Source organism: Aegilops tauschii, chromosome 2, assembly GCF_002575655.3.
Source record: "Aegilops tauschii subsp. strangulata cultivar AL8/78 chromosome 2, Aet v6.0, whole genome shotgun sequence".
In the NCBI taxonomy this organism is placed as follows: domain Eukaryota; kingdom Viridiplantae; phylum Streptophyta; class Magnoliopsida; order Poales; family Poaceae; genus Aegilops; species Aegilops tauschii.
In genome coordinates this window covers 578,630,577-578,655,943 of record NC_053036.3, presented here as the reverse complement: position 1 = coordinate 578,655,943, position 25,367 = coordinate 578,630,577, and the positions used below count along the sequence as shown (strand labels likewise).

The following is a 25,367-nucleotide window of genomic DNA, read 5'->3' as shown; positions in this document are numbered from 1 at the left end:
GATTCCTCGCGGCGATATCTTTAAAACTAGATCCCGCATGAGTATGTTTCGATGAAATTTTTTGAATGCCAACTTTGGTGATATATGGTGCAATTTTAGTACTGCATTATGCAACTTTAGTACTGAATGATGCAACTTTTTTAAAAACTTGTTTCTTCGAGTTGCATGATCCAACTTCCTATGAAGTTGCAACCTAACAACCATGATAACGTAATGTGCAACTAGTCTACTGCCCCGGCCAACAACCTCTAGTAGTTGATGTGCAACCGTCGTCCCTACTCGTGGATGTGTAGTTTTTCATTCTTGGCACACCCTGCCCCACCCCTACTAGTGCTATGTGCAACTTAGTTTGTTGTTCACGCCAACTGCCTATTAGTCGATGTGCAAATCCTTCTCCTCCCTTGTTGTGGATATGTAGTTTCAGCTAGCAGGGGCAACAGACGAAGTTGCACAAGTATACTAGGCAGTTTGGCCTAGGCAACATATCAAGTTGCACATCTCACATGCAAGATAGTTGGATGGTGAAAACTCCACATTCATGAGGGTAGTGAAAAATTCCATATAGACAGGATGCTAAAGTTATACATCTCACTAGAAGGGGTGGTTTGGCCTAGGTGCTAGCAGGGAAACTACACATTCACGGGGATACAAAATAAAGTTGTACATCACTGTTAGACAGTTGGTCGTGGCAGTATCCAAAGGTGCACATCCACTTGTAGGAAGTTGGCTAATGCAGTCAAATAGTGGAAGCACATCCACGGGCAGAAACAAAGTTGCACATCTCACTGGAAGGAGTTAGTTTGGGGGTGGAGGTGCCATCAATGAAAACGGCACGTCCACGGGGTAGGTGAAAAGATGCACATCCATTATCAATAGTTGCACATTCACTATTATACAGTTACACAAAACGGGGACTGAATTGCACACAAAAAATTCATCGAAACATATCCATGCGGGATCTAGTTTCGAAGAGTACGTCGCGAGAGTTCCAACGGTGAAAACGGATCTCACTTTCCATGTGCGGTTTGAAAGTTATGATTTTTTTAATTTGAAAACTCAATTTAAGTGTGTTCACACTTGTTCACATGGGTGCTTTGCAAAAAAATCTGTTCACACTCCTATTTCCATTTATAGATTGGAGGACATCTTTTTAATTATACGATGTGATGAACATTTTCTTAATATGGTATAACCCCTTTTTAGCGCTTCGGACTGGCCGGCTGAAAACGGAAATATTTTGTCCTCCCATCTATAAATGGAAATAGTTTGTTCCCCCTAATTCACACTTGTTCACACTTTTACTAATATGGATTAGGGGAACAAACTGTTGGGGAACGTAGTAATTTTAAAAAAATTCCTACGCACACGCAAGATCATGGTGATGCACAGCAACGAGAGGGCAGAGTGTTGTCCACGTACCCTCGTAGACCGACAGCGGAAGCGTTATCACAACGCGGTTGATGTAGTCGTACGTCTTCACGATCCGACCGATCAAGTACCGAACGTACGGCACCTCCGAGTTCTACACACGTTCAGCTCGATGACGTCTCTCGAACTCCGATCCAGCCGAGTGTTGAGGGAGAGTTTCGTCAACACGACGGCGTGGTGAAGATGATGATGTTCCACCGACACAGGGCTTCGCCTAAGCTCCGCAACGGTATTATCGAGGTGTAATATGGTGGAGGGGGGCACCGCACACGGCTAAGAGATCTCAAGGATCAATTGTTGTGTCTCTGGAGTGCCCCCTTGCCCCCGTATATAAAGGAGCAAGGGGGAGGCAGCCGGCCAAGGGGAGAGGCGCGCCATAGGGGGGATTCCTACTCCCACCGGGAGTAGGACACCTCCTTTCCTTGTGGGAGTAGGAGAAGGGAAGGGGGAAGGAGAAAGAAGGAAGGGTGCGCCCCCCTTCCCTAGTCCAATTCGGACCAGACCATGGGGAGGGGTGCGGCCACCTTTTGAGGCCTTTCTCTCCTTTCCCGTATGGCCCATTAAGGCCCAATACGAATTCCCGTAACTCTCCGGTACTCCGAAAAATATCCGAATCACTCGGAACCTTTCCGAAGTCCGAATATAGTCGTCCAATATATCGATTTTTACGTCTCGACCATTTCGAGACTCCTCGTCATATCCCCGATCTCATCCGGGACTCCGAACTCCTTCGGTACATCAAAACTCAATAAAACTGTCATCGTAACGTTAAGCGTGCGGACCCTACGGGTTCGAGAACTATGTAGACATGACCGAGACACGTCTCCGGTCAATAACCAATAGCGGGACCTGGATGCCCATATTGGCTCCCACATATTCTACGAAGATCTTTATCGGTCAGACCGCATAACAACATACGTTGTTCCCTTTGTCACCGATATGTTACTTGCCCGAGATTTGATCGTCGGTATCTCGATACCTAGTTCAATCTCGTTACCGGCAAGTCTCTTTACTCGTTCCATAACACATCATCCCGCAACTAACTCATTAGTCACAATGCTTGCAAGGCTTATAGTGATGTGCATTACCGAGTGGGCCCAGAGATACTTCTCCGACAATTGGAGCGACAAATCCTAATCTCGAAATACGCCAACCCAACAAGTACCTTTGGAGACACCTGTAGAGCACCTTTATAATCACCCATTTACGTTGTGACGTTTGGTAGCACACAAAGTGTTCCTCCGGTAAACGGGAGTTGCATAATCTCATAGTCATAGGAACATGTATAAGTCATGAAGAAAGCAATAACAACATACTAAACGATCGGGTGCTAAGCTAACGGAATGGGTCAAGTCAATCACGTCATTCTCCTAATGAGGTCATCCCGTTAATCAAATGACAACTCATGTCTATGGCTAGGAAACATAACCATCTTTGATTAACGAGCTAGTCAAGTAGAGGCATACTAGTGACACTCTGTTTGTCTATGTATTCACAATTGTATTATGTTTGCGGTTAATACAATTCTAGCATGAATAATAAACATTTATCATGATATAAGGAAATAAATAATAACTTTATTATTGCCTTTAGGGCATATTTCTTTCACAAACTATTTCCATTTATAGATTGGAGGACAAAATATTTCCCTTTTCAGCCGGCTACTTCGAAGCGCTAAAAAGGGGGTTATACCATATTAAGAAAATGTTCATCACATCGTATAATTAAAAAGATGTTCATTGCATCATATATTGAAACGTTCATCGTGTTTTACAAATGCGTATCGTTATATATATATATATATATATATATATATATATATATATATATATATATATATATAGGGATTGACTATTCGTCATCCTGGATGAGGAATAGTTATTCTTCACCCCCCTCTATTTTACCATCAATGCATCGTAATTTTACGTTTCGTAAGTTTTGTCTTATTTCTGACGTAAAAAGAGATCGTAAGAAAAAATATAATCGTCGTAAAAAATATTTTATGTTATGTAAAATTACAAACGTAAAAACATAGTGTAAAATACACATAAACTGCAAATTTCTTGTCTTATGCCCTATATTTTTATTTTTTATGCCAAATTTACGTAGTGAATCAATAAGAATGTAACTATTTGAATTCAAAATGTAATTTAACTATGAAATGATCGTAAGATTACCTCGGGTGAAGAATAATTTATTCTGCACCCTGGGTGATGAATATATCCTACCACCCGGTGGTAGTTACTCCACATATTTCATATACTACCATGTACTTTATATACTATTTTATTATTTGAAATATGTTCATATACTATATCTAAGATATTTCAAAGCAAGTTACATGAAAAAATTGCATATGAGTTCATAGTTTTTATTATATTTTTGAAATACATGCATATTTGTACATAAAAAAGAGCATACTCAAAACATACATACTATCCAAAAATTAATATATATACTACCTAATCATTGATATATACTACATACTACACATACATACTCTTGGTTTCGACAGATACTACATACAACGTATAAAACACAAGTGGTGGTATATATATATATAGACGGCTAAAGTGCACCACGATCACAGATCATCTGAGCGCAGATCACCTTATTCTACGCGCCGCACCCTCTCTAAGCGCTCCTAACTGTCGACATGTCTAATCCTTAGACGGCTGAGAGACCAAACCCACCTGCATGCACCACGATCTGGTTTGATCGTAAATATCTGGACACAAGTGGTACAACATAGTAAACCGATTACCACTCAGATTCTCTGTTTAATTGATCAGGAAATTATCGTGCTCTTATTGTAAAATAATATTGTATTAGTAAATTATTTTACTATGTTGATTTTGTTCTCAAGCATTACTAGATGCAACGTTCTGACAATAGTTTTCATTGGAGCATTACTATGTACCTTACTTAGTTTACGACCACATCTCTGAAATAAAAGCCGGTTGGTTGATTTGGAAGGCTTATGGTAACGCATTCAATTTCATTACTATACTTTCAAGAACTGTGTGTGGCATCTAGTAATCAATTAAGTGTCGTTACTTTTTCTGGCATGCGATTTTACCATCGATCATTAGCATGTCCACCCGCTTGATTGGTTGAGCGGCACACCTGTAGGCTAGCAAACCAACCGTAATGAACCATCTATCTAGAGTAATCGTAGTGGATTTTTTTACTATAGGATTGACCAGCTGAGTAATAAGGACTAACTAGTAGTAAAACTAGATTTGCTCATTACCTTTGTACGTAGTAGCCTAGTAAATAGGTTACCAGACCAATTACAAGGCTAAGTGGTGCATGATATGGTACACCCTGACAATATTACTATTTTTGATACGTAAATGCCTTTTGAAGATTACTTATACAGTATTATGTGGCACAACCTAGTAACTACATTACCATAGAGATTAAAGTGCCAAGGAGTGATGTCTGCCAGCGGGCAACGAGATTACTATAGACAACATATACTACAAGAGTACGTGGTAGCCTCGTAACAAGATTACCAGAATCATTAAATATTGGGAGTGTCTAGGTCTCAGTCGACTGAGACTTCGCGAAGTCTCAGTCGGCTGACGTCATCGCATGCAGATTAGGCCTGTTAAGTAGCTCTGTTTCTGCTGGGTTGAAACGGCTTAGCACCTGGGCTTATTTCGTTTTCCCCCTGTTTGTTTGTTTGTTACTTTGGGCTGGGCTTCTCACTTTGTTTGTCGTGGTTGAGGCTGGACCAACAAGCTGCTACTGTTGTATGGGCTTTCTGCTGGGTTTTTGCTGTTCGTCAGGCCTGTTGTACCTGTGTCCCCATCTCTGTACGCATCAATCCGACTGAATGTTTTGCTTCCAAATCAGGGAGGATGTTTGCAACCAAATTGTGCAGACCTAAATTGTAAAACGTTCTTAGGTGCGTACATTCTCCTAAAACGCAATCTCAACAAAATACAAAATCCCTCCCATGCTCACAAATCACTGAATGACTAGACAAGGGGACTAGACGCAACATATTCCAGTTAGCGAATTCAGCCAGGGGACAAGATGCAAAACATATTCCAGTTTGCGTGAATTCAGCGAGGGGACTACAAAACTGCTAAATTCTGCTATATACTAGCAGTTCTGGTGCCATCATTTACTTGTGAATCACAGATATATCTTGTTCAAAACATAAGTACAGATAAAAACATGTTCAAGTACACAAACTCTGAATTTTCAGGCAACAGAGTGCACAAACATTGTTCAAGTACAGGAATCATTTTGCTCCAATTCCAGTTGGCAAATTCTGCAAGGGGACTAGACTTGACGCCGCATATCAAGATGGCAAAACTAAAAAACAAGCAGCAAACTGCAAAAACATGCATACATATCTGTCCATGATTCGTGTCCCCGCTCTCTAAATTGATTAGTTGTCGTTGTATCTGAGCAGCTCCCACATGTTAAGTTCAGAAAAAACACAAACAAACAGAATGCCTTCTGACAGTGAACAGAATTAGACTGACGCTCTCATAGAGCACATAATAAAATTCAGACATAGTCCTACTAAGTTCCCCATCCTGCTGACCGGGCGTGGCACTGGCCGGGGTGCCGCCGGAGAACGATGGAGAAGACGGCCACGCTGCCCCTGACACCTTCTCGTCGGGCAGCACCACCGGCGCCCATTTCACCTCACGGCCGACCACGCTAGTTCCCCCCCCCCCCCCCATGCCGCTGCACGAAAACACACCAAAATCCCTCTTCTAGACTTGCAATTCCCTCACGGAATCATGATTCTCAACAAATTATGAATCCTATACTGCAGAAAATGGACATCCGCAGCTCGATTTCGCCTCGCGTACACGCAAACGGGAGCGCGATTGTGTGGGGTGGAGGGGAGAGAGGGGAAAAGGGACCGTAGCTCACCTCATCAGCGGGGCGCAAGGACTCTGGAGGGGCGCCACCGAGCATCTCGCCGCGGGCGTCGACGAGCATCTCATCGCTGGCGACTTCCGCCCCGGAAACCTTGGATGTGACCGCCCCCGTGATGCGGCTTCCTTCCTTTCCCGTTCTCTCTCTGTTTCTATGTGCCGTTGGGTGACCTCTAGAAAGAAGTAGAGCCTGGGTCCACATTCCGGAGACTTAAAAAAAGAAAAAAATAGAAAACAGCAGCACACCGTGTATAGTCACTATTTTCCGTTGATTTGTTGGGCAATTATCTCTGCTTAATTAATCGATAGGACAAATCTTTGCCTCCGTTTCGAAAAAAACTCCTTTCCTTCACAAAAAAGTATTAAAAAATGTGTCCGAGGATCTGGACAAGTAACTCTTCTTCCTTAATATGCTCCTTTTATTTTTGAGAAAATGAGCTCCACTGTTAGAATAAGATACAAAAAATATTATTTTTTCTTAAATCCTTGGGAAAACAAAAAATGCAAAAAGAAGAAAGTAAACAAATGTATATGAATATTACTTTTTAATAAATCCTCTACACAGTGAGAGTAGAGCATGCTTGATTTGTGTTTGCGAGCGTGGTTTAAAACAGCGGTGTTATGGTGCTCGTATGACACATAGTGAGGGTAGAGGATTCACGAGGGAGCTGCCCCCTTCCGACCAAGCAAAAAAGGTCTAGTTTGAGAAAAAAATTGTTTGTAAAAGAACATGTAGTTATACTCCGGGGGACAACGCTTGCAATTGCATGACTAGTTGTTGCCCTCTCTTATTGTCACCCTCTCCGGTAAAACAAAGGCCCCTAATTGCAACTAAGTTGGAAGACACTAAGTTCTGACCAAGCTAGAAAGACATGCAGTTGCATGAGTATAGTTGGACATGCAACTGGGCCCGATGTCGCTCAATGCTGCCCCCTCCAACAAAACAAAGCCCCCCCTTAGTTGTGACCAAAGCTAGAAGACATGCAGTTGCGTGCCTGGTGTGGGCATGCAACTAGTTCCCATGTCTCTTGACGCCGCCCCCTCCGACAAAACAAAGCCCCTCCTAGTTGCGAACAAACTAGAAGACATGCAGTTGCGTGCTTGGCGTGGGACATGCAACTACGCCCGATGTCTCTCGACGCCGCCCCATTCGACAAAACAAAAAGTACTCTCACCCCCCGAGTTGCAACCTAAAAACTAGAAGCCGCCCCTCCGAAAAATCATAAAAAAATGGAAAAGTCAAGTTGCGACCAAGCTAGAAGATATGCAGTTGTGTGTCCTAGTGTGGGAGATGCAACTCGGGCCCCATGTCTCTTCGACGCCGCGCCCTTCCGACAAGAAAAAATCCCTCTAGTTGCGACCAAGCTAGAAGACATGCAGTTGCATGCCTGGTGTGGGACATGCAACTGGGCCCATGTCTGTTGACGCCGTCCCATTCGACAAAACAAAAGTTACCTTCCCCCCTCCCCCGAGTTGGGACCAGAAAACTAGAAGCCGCCCCTCCGGCAACCAACAAAAATGGAAGTCAAGTTGCAACCCAGCTAGAAGACATACAGTTGTGTGCCTAGTGTGGGACATGCAACTGGGCCCCATGTCTCTTGACGCCGCTCCGGGTACCCCCCCCCCATCCCCGAGTTGCGACCAAAAAACAATAAGCCGCCCCTCCGGCAAACAACAAAAATGGAAGTCGAGTTGCGACCAAGCTAGAAGACATGCAATTGCGTGCCTGGTCTGGGACATGCAACTGGGCCCCCCATGTCTCTCGACGCCGCGCCCATCGACAAGACAAAAGCCCTCTAGTTGCGACCAAGCTAGAAGACATGCAGTTGCGTGCCTGGTGTGGGACATGCAACTGGGCCCCATGTCTGTTGACGCCGCCCCATTCGACAAAAAATTGGGTACCTGCCCTCCTCCCCGAGTTGGGACCAGAAAATTAGAAGCCGCCCCTCCGGCAACCAACAAAAAATGGAAGTCAAGTTGCAACCCAGCTAGAAGGCATGCAGTTGTGTGCCTAGTGTGGGAGATGCAACTAGGGCCCCATGTCTCTCGGCGTCGCGCCCTTCCGACAAGAAAAAATCCCTCTAGTTGCGACCAAGCTAGAAGACATGCAATTGCGTGCCTGGTCTGGGACATGCAACTGGGCCCCCCATGTCTCTCGACGCCGCGCCCACCGACAAGACAAAAACCCTCTAGTTGCGACCAAGCTAGAAGACATGCAGTTGCGTGCCTAGTGTGGGACATGCAACTGGGCCCCATGTCTGTTGACGCCGCCCCATTCGACAAAAAATTGGGTACCTGCCCCCCTCCCCGAGTTGGGACCAGAAAACTAGAAGCCGCCCCTCCGGCAACCAACAAAAAAATGAAAGTCAAGTTGCAACCCAGCTAGAAAGCATGCAGTTGCGTGCCTAGTGTGGGAGATGCAACTAGGGCCCCATTTCTCTCTACGCCGCGCCCTTCCGACAAGAAAAAATTGAAGGAAATATGCCCTAGAGGCAATAATAAAGTTATTATTTATTTCCTTATATCATGATAAATGTTTATTATTCATGCTAGAATTGTATTAACCGGAAACATAATACATGTGTGAATACATAGACAAACAGAGTGTCACTAGTATGCCTCTACTTGACTAGCTCGTTAATCAAAGATGGTTATGTTTCCTAGCCATAGACATGAGTTGTCATTTGATTAACGGGATCACCTCATTAGGAGAATGACGTGATTGACTTGACCCATTCCGTTAGCTTAGCACCCGATCGTTTAGTATGTTGCTATTGCTTTCTTCATGACTTATACATGTTCCTATGACTATGAGATTATGCAACTCCCGTTTACCAGAGGAACACTTTGTGTGCTACCAAACGTCACAACGTAAATGGGTGATTATAAAGGTGCTCTACAGGTGTCTCCAAAGGTACTTGTTGGGTTGGCGTATTTCGAGATTAGGATTTGTCACTCCGATTATCGGAGAGGTATCTCTGGCCCCACTCGGTAATGCACATCACTATAAGCCTTGCAAGCATTGTGACTAATGAGTTAGTTGCGGGATGATGTATTACGGAACGAGTAAAGAGACTTGCCGGTAACGAGATTGAACTAGGTATCGAGATACCGACGATCAAATCTCGGGCAAGTAACATACCGGTGACAAAGGGAACAACGTATGTTGTTATGCGGTCTGACCGATAAAGATCTTCGTAGAATATGTGGGAGCCAATATGGGCATCCAGGTCCCGCTATTGGTTATTGACCGGAGACGTGTCTCGGTCATGTCTACATAGTTCTCGAACCCGTAGGGTCCGCACGCTTAACGTTACGATGACAGTTTTATTGAGTTTTGATGTACCGAAGGAAGTCGGAGTCCCGGATGAGATCGGGGATATGACGAGGAGTCTCGAAATGGTCGAGACGTAAAAATCGATATATTGGACGACTATATTTGGACTTCGGAAAGGTTCCGAGTGATTCGGGTATTTTTCGGAGTACCAGAGAGTTACGGGAATACGTATTGGGCCTTATTGGGCCATACGGGAAAGAAGAAAAAGGGCCTCAAGGGTGGCCGCACCCCTCCCCTTGGTTTGGTCCGAATTGGACTAGGGAAGGGGGACGCCCCCTTCCTTCCTTCTCTTTTTCCCTTCCTCTTTTCCTATTCCATATGGGAGGTGGAATCCTACTAGGACTAGGGAGTCCTAGTAGGACTCCACACTTGGTGCGCCCCCTCCTAGGGCCGGCCTCCTCCTCCCTTGATCCTTTATATACGGGGGCAGGGGGGCACCCCAGAGATACAACAATTGATCCTTGAGATCTCTTAGCCGTGTGCGGTGCCCCCCTCCACCATATTACACCTCGATAATACCGTTGCGGACCTTAGGCGAAGCCCTGCGTCGGTGGAACATCATCATCGTCACCACGCCGTCGTGCTGACGAAACTCTCCCTCAACACTCGGCTGGATCGGAGTTCGAGGGACGTCATCGAGCTGAACGTGTGCTGAACTCGGAGGTGCCGTGCGTTCGGTACTTGATCGGTCGGATCGTGAAGACATACGACTACATCAACCGCGTTGTGATAACGCTTCCGCTTTCGGTCTACGAGGGTACATGGACAACACTCTCCCCTCTCGTTGCTATGCATCACCATGATCTTGCGTGTGCGTAGGAAAATTTTTGAAATTACTACGTTCCCTAACAGTGGCATCCGAGCCTGGTTTTATGCGTTGATGCTATGCACGAGTAGAACGCAAGTGAGTTGTGGGCGATATAAGTCATACTGCTTACCAGCATGTCATACTTTGGTTCAGCGGTATTGTGAGATAAAGCGGCCCGGACCGACATTACGCGTACGCTTACGCGAGACTGGTTTCACCGTTGCGAGCACTCGTTGCTTAAAGGTGACTGGCGGGTGTCTGTCTCTCTCACTTTAGTTGAACCGAGTGTGGCTACGCCCGGTCCTTGCGAAGGTTAAAAAAGCACCAACTTGACAAACTATCGTTGTGGTTTTGATGCATAGGTAAGAACGGTTCTTGCTAAGCCCGTAGCAGCCACGTAAAACTTGCAACAACAAAGTAGAGGACGTCTAACTTGTTTTTGCAGGGCATGTTGTGATGTGATATGGTCAAGACATGATGTGATATAATTTGTTGTATGAGATGATCATGTTTTGTAACCGAGTTATCGGCAACTGGCAGGAGCCATATGGTTGTCGTTTTATTATATGCAATGCAATCGCCATGTAATGCTTTACTTTATCACTAAGCGGTAGCGATAGTCGTAGAAGCATAAGATTGACGAGACGACAACGATGCTACGATGGAGATCAAGGTGTCACGCCGGTGACGATGGTGATCATGACGGTGCTTCGGAGATGGAGATCACAAGCACGGTGCTTCGGAGATGGAGATCGCAAGCACAAGATGATGATGGCCATATCATATCACTTATATTGATTGCATGTGATGTTAATCCTTGATGCATCTTATCTTGCTTTGTTTGACGGTAGCATTATAAGATGATCCTTCACTAAATTATCAAAGTATAAGTGTTCTCCCTGAGTATGCACCGTTGCGAAAGTTCTTCGTGCTGAGACACCACGTGATGATCGGGTGTGATAGGCTCTACGTTCAAATACAACGGGTGCAAAACAGTTGCGCACGCGGAATACTCAGGTTAAACTTGACGAGCCTAGCATATAACAGATATGGCCTCGGAACACGGAGACCAAAAGGTCGAGCGTGAATCATATAGTAGATATGATCAACATATTGATGTTCACCGTTGAAACTACTCCATCTCACGTGATGATCGGACATGGTTTAGTTGATATGGATCACGTGATCACTTAGAGGATTAGAGGGATGTCTATCTAAGTGGGAGTTCTTAAGTAATATGATTAATTGAACTTGAATTTATCATGAACTTAGTCCTGATAGTATTTTGCAAATTATGTTGTAGATCAATAGCTCGCGTTGTTGCTTCCCTGTTTTATTTTTGATATGTTCCTAGAGAAAATTATGTTGAAAGATGTTAGTAGCAAAGATGCGGATTGGATCCCTGATCTGAGGATTATCCTCATTGCTGCACAGAAAAATTATGTCCTTGATGCACCGCTAGGTGACAGACCTATTGCAGGAGCAGATGCAGACGTTATGAACGTTTGGCTAGCTCAATATGATGACTACTTGATAGTTTAGTGCACCATGCTTAACGGCTTAGAATCGGGACTTCAAAGACGTTTTGAACGTCATGGACCATATGAGATGTTCCAGGAGTTGAAGTTAATATTTCAAGCAAATACCCGAGTTGAGAGATATGAAGTCTCCAACAAGTTCTATAGCTAAAAGATGGAGGAGAATCGCTCAACTAGTGAGCATGTGTTCAGATTGTCTGGGTACTACAATCGCTTGAATCAAGTGGGAGTTAATCTTCCAGATGAAATAGTGATTGACAGAATTCTCTAGTCACCATCACCAAGTTAGTAGAACTTCGTGATGAACTATAGTATGCAAGGGATGACGAAAGGAATTCCCGAGCTCTTCGTGATGCTGAAATCGACGAAGGTAGAAATCAAGAAAAACATCAAGTGTTGATGGTTGATGAGACCACTAGTTTCAAGAAAAGGGCAAAGGGAAGAAGGGGAACTTCAAGAAGAACGGCAAGCAAGTTGCTGCTCAAGTGAAGAAGCCTAAGTCTGGTCCTAAGCCTGAGACTAAGTGCTTCTACTGCAAAGGGACTGGTCACTGGAAGCGGAACTACCCCAACTATTTGGTGGATAAGAAGTATGGCAAAGTGAACAAAGGTATACTTGATATACAGGTTATTGATGTGTACTTTACTAGTGTTTATAGCAACCCCTCGGTAATTGATACTGGTTCAGTTGCTAAGAGTAGTAACTCGAAACGGGAGTTGCAGAATAAACAGAGACTAGTAAAAGTGAACAAAGGTATATTTGATATACAGATTATTGATGTGTACTTTACTAGTGTTTATAGCAACCCATCGGTAATTGATACTGGTTCAGTTGCTAAAGTGTAGTAACTCGAAAACGGGAGTTGCAGAATAAACAGAGACTAGTAAAAGGCGAGGTGACGATGTGTGTTGGAAGTAGTTCCAAGATTGATATGATCATCATCGCACACTCCCTGTACTTTCGGGATTAGTGTTGAAACTAAATAAGTGTTATTTGGTGTTTGCGTTGAGCATGAATATGATTTGATCATGTTTATTGCAATACGGTTATTCATTTAAATTAGAGAACAATTGTTGTTCTGTTTACATGAATAAAACCTTCTATGGTCATACACACCAACGAAAATGGTTTCTTGGATCTCGATCGTAGTGATACACATATTCATAATATTGAAGCCAAAAGATGCAAAGTTAATAATGATAGTGCAACTTATTTGTGGCACTGCCGTTTAGGTCATATTGGTGTAAAGCGCATGAAGAAACTCCATACTGATGGGATTTTGGAATCACTTGATGCTTGCGAACCGTGCCTCATGGGCAAGATGACTAAAACGCCGTTCTCCGGAACTATGGAGAGAGCAACAGATTTGTTGGAAATCATACATACAGATGTATGTGGTCCGATGAATATTGAGTCTCGTAGCAGGTATCATTATTTTCTGACCTTCACAGATGATTTGAGCAGATATAGGTATATCTACTTGATGAAACACAAAGTCTGAAACATTTGAAAAGTTCAAAGAATTTCAGAGTGAAGTGGAGAATCATCGTAACAAGAAAATAAAAGTTTCTACGATATGATCGCAGAGGTAAAATATTTGAGTTACAAGTTTGGCCTTCAGTTAAAACAATGTGAAATAGTTTCACTACTCACGCCACCTGGAACACCACAGCATAATGGTGTGTCCGAACGTCATAACCGTACTTTATTGGATATAGTGCAATCTATGATGTCTCTTACCAATTTACCACTAATCGTTTTGGGGGTTATGCATTAGAGACAACTGCATTCACATTAAATAGGGCACCATCAAAATCCGTTGAGACGACGCCTTATGAACTGTGGTTTGGCAAGAAACCAAAGTTGTCCTTTCTTAAAAATTTGGGGTTGCGATGCTTATGTGAAAAAGTTTCATCCTGATAAGCTCAAACCCAAATCGGAGAAATGTGTCTTCATAGGATACCCAAAGGAGACAGTTGGTTACACCTTCTATCACAGAACCGAAGGCAAGACATTTGTTGCTAAGTATGGATCCTTTCTAGAGAAGGAGTTTCTCTCGAAAGATGTGAGTGGGAGGAAAGTAGAACTTGATGAGGTAACTGTACCTGCTCGCTTATTGGATCACAGAAATCTGTTCCTGTGACTTCTACACCAATTAGTGAGGAAGTTAATGATGATGATCATGTAACTTCAGATCAAGTTACTACCAAACCTCGTAGGTAAACCAGAGTAAGATCCGCACCAGAGTGGTACGGTAATCCTGTTCTAGAGGTTATGTTACTAGACCATGACGAACCTACGAACTATGAAGAAGCGATGGTGAGCCCAGATTCCGCAAAATGGCTTGAGGCCATGAAATCTGAGATGAGATCCATGTATGAAGAACAAAGTATGGACTTTGATTGACTTGCCCAATGATCGGCGAGCCATTGAGATTAAATGGATCTTCAAGAGGAAGACGGATGCTGATAGTAGTGTCACTATCTACAAAGCTAGACTTGTCGGAAAAAGGTTTTTGACAAAGTTCAAGGTGTTGACTACGATGAGATTTTCTCACTCGCAGCGATGCTTAAGTCTGTCCGAACCATGTTAGCAATTGTCGCATTTTATGAAATCTGGCAAATGGATAAACAAAACTGCATTCCTTAATGGATTTATTAAAGAAGAGTTGTATATGATGCAACCAGAAGGTTTTGTCAATCCTAAAGGTGCTAACAAAATATGCAAGCTCCAGCGATCCATCTATGGACTGGTGCAAGCATCTCGGAGTAGGAATATACGCTTTGATAAGTTGATCAAAGGATATAGTTTTATACAGACTTGCGGTGAAGCCTGTATTTACAAGAAAGTGAGTGGGAGCACTACAACATTTCTGATAAGTATATGTAAGTGACATATTGTTGATCGGAAATAATGTAGAATTATTCTGCAAAGCATAAAGGAGTTTTTCAAAGAAAGACCTCGGTAAAGCTGCTTACATATTGAGCATCAAGATCTATAGAGATAGATCAAGACGCTTGATAAGTTTTTTTTCAATGAGTACATACCTTAACAAGATTTTGAAGTGGTTCAAAATAGAATAGTCAAAGAAAGAGTTTCTTGCCTATGTTACAAGGTGTGAAATTGAGTAAGACTCAAAACCCGACCACGGCAGAAGATAGAAAAAGAATGAAAGTCATTCCCTATGCTGTGTACCAGATCTATTGTATACCCTACACTGATTTTGGCAAGGGAGTACAATAGTGATCTAGGAGTAGATCACTGGACAGCGGTCAAAATTATCCTTACTGGAATAAGGATATGTTTCTCGATTATGGAAGTGACAAAAGGCTCGTCGTAAAAGGTTACGTCGATGCAAGTTTTGACTCTAAGTCTCGGTCTAGATACATATTGAAAGTGGGAGCAATTAGCTAGAGTAACTCCATGCAGAGCATTGTAGACATAGAAATTTGCAAAATACTTACGGATCTGAATGTGACAGACCCGTTGACTAAAATTATCTCACAAGCAAAACATGATCACACCTTAGTACTCTTTGGGTGTTAATCACATAGCGATGTGAACTAGATTACTGACTCTAGTAAACCCTTTGGTTGATGGTCACATAACAATGTGAACTATGGGTGTTAATCACATGGTGATGTGAACTATTCATGTTAAATCACATGGCGATGTGAACTAGATTATTGACTCTAGTGCAAGTGGGAGACTGAAGGAAATATGCCCTAGAGGCAATAATTAAGTTATTATTTATTTCCTTATATCATGATAAATGTTTATTATTCATGCTAGAATTGTATTAACCGGAAACATAATACATGTGTGAATACATAGACAAACAGAGTGTCACTAGTATGCCTCTACTTGACTAGCTCGTTAATCAAAGATGGTTATGTTTCCTAGCCATAGACATGAGTTGTCATTTGATTAACGGGATCACCTCATTAGGAGAATGACGTGATTGACTTGACCCATTCCGTTAGCTTAGCACCCGATCGTTTAGTATGTTGCTATTGCTTTCTTCATGACTTATACATGTTCCTATGACTATGAGATTATGCAACTCCCGTTTTCCGGAGGAACACTTTGTGTGCTACCAAACGTCACAACGTAAATGGGTGATTATAAAGGTGCTCTACAGGTGTCTCCAAAGGTACTTGTTGGGTTGGCGTATTTCGAGATTATGATTTGTCACTCCGATTATCGGAGAGGTATCTCTGGCCCCACTCGGTAATGCACATCACTATAAGCCTTGCAAGCATTGTGACTAATGAGTTAGTTGCGGGATGATGTATTACGGAACGAGTAAAGAGACTTGCCGGTAACGAGATACCGACGGTCAAATATCGGGCAAGTAACATACCGGTGACAAAGGGAACAACGTATGTTGTTATGCGGTCTGACCGATAAAGATCTTCGTAGAATATGTGGGAGCCAATATGGGCATCCAGGTCCCGCTATTGGTTATTGACCGGAGACGTGTCTCGGTCATGTCTACATAGTTCTCGAACCCGTAGGGTCCGCACGCTTAACGTTACGATGACAGTTTTATTGAGTTTTGATGTACCGAAGGAGTTCGGAGTCCCGGATGAGATCGGGGATATGACGAGGAGTCTCGAAATGGTCGAGACGTAAAAATCGATATATTGGACGACTATATTTGGACTTCGGAAAGGTTCCGAGTGATTCGGGTATTTTTCGGAGTACCAGAGAGTTACGGGAATACGTATTGGGCCTTATTGGGCCATACGGGAAAGAAGAAAAAGGGCCTCAAGGGTGGCCGCACCCCTCCCCTTGGTTTGGTCCGAATTGGACTAGGGAAGGGGGACGCCCCCTTCCTTCCTTCTCTTTTTCCCTTCCTCTTTTCCTATTCCATATGGGAGGTGGAATCCTACTAGGACTAGGGAGTCCTAGTAGGACTCCACACTTGGTGCGCCCCCTCCTAGGGCCGGCCTCCTCCTCCCTTGATCCTTTATATACGGGGGCAGGGGGGCACCCCAGAGATACAACAATTGATCCTTGAGATCTCTTAGCCGTGTGCGGTGCCCCCCTCCACCATATTACACCTCGATAATACCGTTGCGGACCTTAGGCGAAGCCCTGCGTCGGTGGAACATCATCATCGTCACCACGCCGTCGTGCTGACGAAACTCTCCCTCAACACTCGGCTGGATCGGAGTTCGAGGGACGTCATCGACCTGAACGTGTGCAGAACTCGGAGGTGCCGTGCGTTCGGTACTTGATCGGTCGGATCATGAAGACGTACGACTACATCAACTGCGGTGTGATAACGCTTCCGCTTTCGGTCTACGAGGGTATGTGGACAACACTCTCCCCTCTCGTTGCTATGCATCACCATGATCTTGCGTGTGCGTAGGAAATTTTTTGAAATTACTACGTTCCCTAAAAAAAATCCCTCTAGTTGCGACCAAGCTAGAAGACATGCAATTGCGTGCCTGGTCTGGTTCATGCAACTGGGCCCCCCATGTTTCTCGACGCCGCGCCCATCGACAAAAACATAGGGTAGTCGAGTTGCGACCAAGTTAGAGAAGACATGCAGTTACGTGCCTAGTGTGGGATATGCAAAATGGGCCCCCGTGTCTCTCGACGGCTCCCCCTCCGACAAAACAAAAAGGTGCCCCCCCCCTACTCCCCGCGTTGCGACCAAGAAAACAAATGTCCCCTCCCCTAGTTGCGACCAATGTAGAAAGACATGCAGTTTTACGTGCCCCCTAGTGCGGAACATGTAAATTGGGGGCCATGTCTTTTGACGTCGCCCCCTCCAACAAAACAAAGGTCTCCCACCCCCCCCCCCCTAGTTGCGACAAAAAAACATGTAGTTGCCCCAGTAATCATTTTAGAAAAAGACATGCAAGCAAAATTAGATCACGACAGGCTTAAAAAAATCAAATAAAGTTTCATCGTCCACATTCTCCATTCGTTTGTGTGTAAGGAGCGTGTTCCTCGACACCACAATTAAAAACACATAAGCTGGTTGGATAGCGTGGAAAAAAAATTGACATGTATAGAGGAAGTCTGCTGTCCTTGAAACGAATACAGTAGCACACATTTTGACATTTAAAAAAAAGCATGTACACATAAATTAAAAAAGTATATGTATGGTTACTGAAAAAATCAACAAAAAAAAATTTAGGTGAAACACTTGAATATAATGTAGAAAAAGGTTACCATCATATATTATTCAAGCCGCATTGTTCGGTGTACACATAAATTAAAGGTTCGTCATACAGACTTCGTCACAGAAATATATAGAATACCCAAAAGATGAGTATTATAGACGCAGCTCTGCTTGTCATTAGTTGCTGTGGCTGGTGCCTAGCCAAGCTTCTTCAAGATAACCAGGACATGGACATCATCCCTCTCGCTGCTCTTGAAGCCAATAAGAACAGCTGTGTTGACTTTGAGTCCTCTGCTAGCTGCGAAGTCTTTCCACTTCTTCCTGCCAAACACAATGCGGCCATCATCAGCAGTTTTGTATGAGATTTTTTTGAATCTCCGACCATCCACAGAAATACCAACAACCCCCTGTTCTTCAAACGGCGTGGCAGCAGCAACTTTCTTGGGTATTTTCTATCAAAAAAACACAAACAGACACGAAAAAATATGAGTGTTTATATCAAAACAATCAAACTTTCTTTGGTCTTTGAATAATTTAAAAAACGGGTAAAAAACACAATTCAGATTTTTTTTGCTTGAAAAGAGCGTACTGGAAAAAAACTGAGCATGAATACATGTTCAAAACATGCTTGCAGATACTAAAAACTAATACAAAAAAAATCTTATATTTTTGGTTCAGAATCCATATTACCCCCGCCCCTTCTCTTTCAAGGAATCATATTTGCATTGTGTGTTCACATATATATGCCTGTAGCATACACATACAAAAAAAGAAAAAACGAAGACAAATATATACATACCATCATGCCCAAGCGAATGTCAGTCCTTGTGAGGCGGTGAACAAAAGCAAACCCGATGAAACCATCACTGAGAGGCAGCAGCCCTTGTAGCTGAGCATCCTCTGTCTCATTAAGCAAAAGCCCCCTAGTGCGAACAATGCCTTCACTATCATCGCTTGAAGCTTCTCCATCCTCATTACCTGAAATCTGAATCTTCAATGGGATCACCCTCTTCCATAGGCTGTTCATCTTCAGAGCCGTTGCCCACCTGGAACCACAAAATAGATGCCGTAGGCGAAGGTTCATCCAGGTAGAACACCACCATCTGACCCTTGCCCAGATTGTTGTCTTCATAGAACTTCCTCCAACCTCTCCCATACATAGCGCTCTTTCTGCGACCCTTGTAACACTTTACAGTGTATGCCCGTTGGTTTGCCACAAACGTCACCTTCTCTCTTGTCGCATTGTTGAAACGGGCCCTTTCATTACAAGGCACAACCTGATTTGAACAAAAAAAAAGTTAGGAGTGATGTCACGACAAAAAGTTGTGAGTATTGTGATGACATTAGTACAAAAAGTTAGGAGTGAGTTACCCCTGCATTCTTGAACTCCTCCCATGCAAGCATGCTGAAACCGCTTCCCTTGCTCTCATACTTGCAATGGTTGAAACAAACTCCACAAACCCCCTGTGCACATCAAAAAAGGAAGCAAAAAAAATTAGAATGGATAACTCACTAAAAAAACACTTTACAGTGTCATTCTTTCACCTCAGAAACATATATATATTTCACAATGTATTCATGCAGCTTAATGACTGTGAAAAAAGCCCAAAAACCATGCTTACCCGATGGTACAACCAAAACAAAAGTACTTATGGTAAAAAGACTAGTAGTTTCAGTTTCAGGAAACAGAAGAAACGAAAGTGTTGTTGTACATGTGGTTACTATTACGCTCTTCGGAAAAAAATGGAATTACAAACAAAAAGTAGTTTCGAATAGCTTCACACAGGGTCCGTTCAGGTTCCTGAAATTAAATCCTGCCCCCCAAAAATGACAAAAATCTTGCTTTTTAATACATTTTTATGACTAAATTAATTCAGAAACGATGCTAATCTAGGCTAAGATATTTCATTGTTTGCTACTCGACAGATCAGAAAATACTCCTGTGATGGTCATGAGTCTAACCTCTGAACTAAATGTACCTACATAGAAAAATGGTGGTGCTACTAGTACTACTTCCAGTAAAAAAACAAAAAAGATACTAATCACTATTATAGCTACTTGGCTTTACTACTTGTTCTAACCAGTGCCTCAATGAGTAAGCAGCTACAACGGTTCTCCTGCCTGGTTCATTCTCTAAAAACGGCATTTTGCACAAACAGAACAAACAAGTAACTGTCCACGGTGTCAGATATAAATGCCCGGCCTATACTGTAATCACTAGTTCATGTATTGTTAACAAATTTAGTATCCAATGCAATTTATTTTGTAAAAAAAGAAAAGTGTACAAAAATGAATATGCATGCATGTACATCTCCAGCACCTTACTGAACCTAACTGAACTTCAGACTAAAGAAGTACAATTTACTTGGCTTTACATATGAAGAAGCAGAAAAAGAACCAGACTAACTGAACCTAACTGAACTTAAACACACAAAAACAGTATGATCTGCCACACTCTCCAGCACCTTACAACTGCATGAAAAAACACACAAAAACACCTCCAATCTATTGGCTGCTTGAACAATAAGGACACGAGATATGAGGTATATCACCAACAAGAACTTTGGCAGTATGATCTGCCACACCGACATTGCCGATCGACGTGCGTGAGCGAGAGACACTATTTTTTTCTCGAATACGCACGAGTGTGCGTATCATTCATTAAGCGAGAGACACTATTGTGCATTCAACATGCAAAAAAAAACATAAAAAAATATAAACTATGGACGCAATTCTCTGCTTCAAACTACTAATCAGATATTTAATACAAAAAGAAAAAGAATGGTACCTCATCTTGCGGGGGAATTATGGACATACAAAAATCCTATCTACTCTAATGGATACATGGGCACAGTAACACATTCCTACATTGCAGCAGACATGCACTTAGCTTGGGCGAGGACCTCATGTTGCTGACTCACAACAAGCCCCTGGACTAAAATCTATTTTCAGACTAAGAAGCTAACAAAAAAATTGAAATTAAAAAGACTAAAAATTGAGGTTAACTTGGCGTTAGGTCTGCACCACCTAACAAAAAAGGCCTAGCAGCCGCTTACTCTGGCCGCCCCCTTTGAGACACTACAAAAATACAACTTGAACTTGTTCGTACAAACTACCACCTCCAAAATCAATCCTCCAATCTGTTGATTGCTTGAACAAGTAAGGATACAAAAAAATGCCTATAAATCCTGGAGTCCATCGTAGACTTGAATCTACTAATCTACACTCGATCCACTAACAAAACTACCCCCCCCCCCCAATCCCCTATAGATCTACGGTGTAGCATCAGCAAAAACAAGACAGAAAGAAGGACCCCAATCCCCTACAGATCTACGGTGTAGCATCAGCAAAAACAAGACAGAAAGAAGGATGGAGAAGAAAAATTAGGGGGAACTCACTGCATCAGCAGCGCCGGCCATTCCCTTCTCTCGTCCTCTGGTTCGTCTTCTGATTTGATATTGGGGAATGGAGAGAGACAATGTGGATTGAGCTCTGACTGCTCGTTCACCTCTTCTTAATCACCATGGGGGCGGCCGCTTCCACTTCTCAAAAAACAAAACAACAAAGAAAAGCCCGCACGGAAAAACAGCCCAGCCCACTTTAAAAGCAAACGCTCGCGCTGGATCGCGGTTCCACAAGAAGAAAAGGAAAATGGGCCGGTCCACGCCTTACACAGGCCGAAACAAGGGACAAACAGCCTCAGCGCGAATCTACACGCTGCTCAACATCGGACGGCTGAGCAATCGACTGAGACTTCCCCAAGTCTCACTCGACTGATTTTTAGCGGATCCGTTAAATATTACCAGTAGTAAAGGATGGATGAGTGGTGCGTGAAAGCTAGTAACCTGATTACTAGAAAGACTGAATTTTTTACGAGCACCCATATGCGAGGCGAAGGGGTGGTCTGTGCCAACCGTAACTGTTTTAATTCCCTTACGATGTTTGGCATGGTTTTTACTGGGATTTTCCAACCAAGCGACGTGCGCAACAGACTTCACATCAAGCGGAGCGCAGTGAAAGCTGAATAAAATTGTTGCTTATTGATGATTTGGTGAGGCATACAAGAGTATATAAGAGGGTACAAACCTACTTGGGGTAGGGGTACAAAACTGACTTGGACTAGAAGTCGTATACCATAATGACTACTCTAACATCCCCCCGCAGTATCAACGGCAGGCTCGACGACGTTGAGACTGAAACAGATATCTTGAAACGGCTTAGTAGGCAGTGCCTTGGTGAAAATGTCAGCAAACTGAGCCGTAGAGGGAACATGAAGCACCCGAACCTGACCAAGAGCAACCTTTTCACAAACAAAATGAATATCAATCTCAATATGCTTTGTGCGTCGGTGTTGAACTGGATTGCTGGTCATGTAGACTGCTGATATGTTGTCACAGTAGACAATAGTGGCCTGCTCAATAGGCCTGTGTAGCTCGGAGAGTAACTGCCGAATCCAGATTGTATCTGCAATGGCATGTGCCACAGCGTGATACTCAGCCTCGGCCGACGAACGTGAGACTGTAACCTGTCTTTTCGAAGACCAAGAAATCAAATTGTTACCAAGAAAAACACAAAAACCGGAAGTGGACCTTCGAGTGTCAGGACAACCAGTCCAGTCTGCATCAGAGTATGCGGTAAGCGAGTTTGGAGAAGAATTATTTAGGTGGAGACCATGATTGAGAGTTCCTTTTAAATACCGAAGAATGCGTTTAACATGATTATAGTGAGGAACCCGGGGATCATGCATATAGAGACATGCTTGTTGAACAGCAAAAGAGATTTCAGGACGAGTAATGGTGAGATATTGGAGAGCACCTGTTAGGCTACGATAGAGAGTAGGATCGGAAAAGGGTTCACCAGTAGCCGAAAGTTTAAAACTAGTATCGACAGGAGTGCGAGATGATTGACAGTCAAGCATACCAGCACGATTAAGAAGATCAAGAATATACTGGCGTTGGGAAAGAAAAAGGCTGGAGGAATCGCGAACAACAGCAATGCCTAAGAAATGATGAAGGAGTCCTAGGTCAGTCATAGAAAATTCAGATCTAAGAAGAGAGACAATATGATCTAAGAACTTTTGAGAGGAGGCGGTAAGAATGATATCATCTACATAGAGAAGTAAATAGGCAGTGTCAGAAGTTTGATGATACACAAAAAGAGAGGTGTCGGAGAGAGATGGAGTGAAGCCTATTGTTTGAATGAAGGAGGAGAAGCGTTGAAACCAAGCTCGTGGGGCCTGTTTAAGACCGTAGAGAGATTTCTGAAGAAGACATACATGAGTTGGAAAGGATGGATTTTCAAAACCCAGAGGTTGCTGGCAGTAGACAGTTTCTTGAAGGGAACCATGGAGGAAAGCATTTTAACATCAAGTTGGTGAATGGGCCATGAAGAGGAGACAGCAACACTAAGAACGGTGCGAATGGTGCTAGGTTTAACAACAGGAGAGAAGGTTTCTTCGTAATCAATTCCTTGTTGCTGAGAAAAGCCACGACAAACCCACCTGGCTTTATATCGTGAGAGGCTCCCATCGGAGTGGAACTTTTGGCGAAAAATCCATTTGCCAGAAACAATATTTGTATTGGGAGGATGAGGAACAAGTTGCCAGGTGTTGTTTTGAAGTAAAGCATTATATTCTTCTTGCATGGCAGCGGCCCAATTGGGATCAAGTAGAGCAGTTTTGTAATTCTTTGGAAGAGAAGTGATAGATACGGAGGTATGAAGGTTTAGGCGGTCTTGGGGTTGATGAAATCCTGATTTGGCCCTAGTACGCATGCGATGATCATTAATCGGGGCTGCTGTAGGAATAGCACGAGGGGGTAAGATGGGTACTGGTGAGTCCGGCGCAGCGGAAGAGTCGGACGAAGGAGTAGGGCTGGGTGGTGGAGTGGGAGCAGGGCTGTTGGGGAACGTAATAATTTCAAAAAATTCCTACGCACACGCAAGATCATGGTGATGCATAGCAACGAGAGGGGAGAGTGTTGTCCACGTACCCTCGTAGACCGACAGTGGAAGCGTTATCACAACGCGGTTGATGTAGTCGTACGTCTTCACGATCCGACCGATCAAGTACCGAACGCACGGCACCTCCGAAGTTCTACACACGTTCAGCTCGATGACATCCCTCGAATTCTGATCCAGCCGAGTGTTGAGGGAGAGTTTCGTCAGCACGACGGCGTGGTGACGATGATGATGTTCCACCGACGCAGGGCTTCGCCTAAGCTCCGCGACGGTATTATCGAGGTGTAATCTGGTGAAGGGGGCACCGCACACGGCTAAAATATCGTATATCAAGTGTGTCTAGAGGTGCCCCCTGCCCCCGTATATAAAGGAGCAAGGGGGAGGCCGGCTGCCTATGGGCGCGCCAAGGAGAGGGGGGGAGTCCTCCTCCTAGTAGGAGTAGGACTCCCCTTTCCTAGTCCTACTAGGAAAAGAAGGGGGGAAGGAAAGAGAGGGAGAGGGAGAGGGAAAGGGGGCTGCGCCCCCCCTCCTAGTCCAACTAGGACTCCTCCTGGGAGGGGGCGCACCACCTCCTGGCTGCTGCCCTCTCTCTTCCCTCAAGGCCCACTAAGGCCCAATACTTCCCCGGGGGGTTCCGGTAACCCTCCGGCACTCCGGTTTAATCCGAAACTTCTCCGGAACACTTCTGGTGTCCGAATATAGTCGTCCAATATATCAATCTTTACGTCTCGACCATTTCGAGACTCCTCGTCATGTCCGTGATCACATCCGGGACTCCGAACAACCTTCGGTACATCAAAACATATAAACTCATAATAAAACTGTCATCGTAACTTTAAGCGTGCGGACCCTTTGGGTTCGAGAACTATGTAGACATGACCGAGACACCTCTCCGGTCAATAACCAATAGCGGGACCTGGATGCCCATATTGGCTCCCACATATTCTACGAAGATCTTTATCGGTCAGACCGCATAACAACATAATTGTTCCCTTTGTCATCGGTATGTTACTTGCCCGAGATTCGATCGTCGGTATCTCGATACCTAGTTCAATCTCGTTACCGGCAAGTCTCTTTACTCGTTCCGTAATACATCATCCCGCAACTAACTCATTAGTCACAATGCTTGCAAGGCTTATGGTGATGTGCATTACCGAGTGGGCCCAGAGATACCTCTCCGACAATCGGAGTGACAAATCCTAATCTCGAAATACGCCAACCCAACAAGTACCTTTGGCGACACCTGTAGAGC

At 43.7% G+C, this 25,367-nt stretch overlaps 1 protein-coding gene across 1 annotated transcript; it reads right to left on the bottom strand.

The window, feature by feature from the left end:
* Nucleotides 1–18,230: 18,230 nt before the first annotated feature.
* On the bottom strand, nt 18,231–19,640 carry LOC120974700 (uncharacterized). The gene is made up of 2 exons (XM_073509633.1): nt 19,136–19,640; nt 18,231–18,478 (listed from the first exon to the last, which is right to left on the bottom strand). Exons 1-2 carry the CDS (start codon nt 19,315–19,317, stop codon nt 18,355–18,357), a joined length of 306 nt encoding a protein of 101 aa, XP_073365734.1. The 5' UTR covers nt 19,318–19,640; the 3' UTR covers nt 18,231–18,354.
* Nucleotides 19,641–25,367: the final 5,727 nt, after the last annotated feature.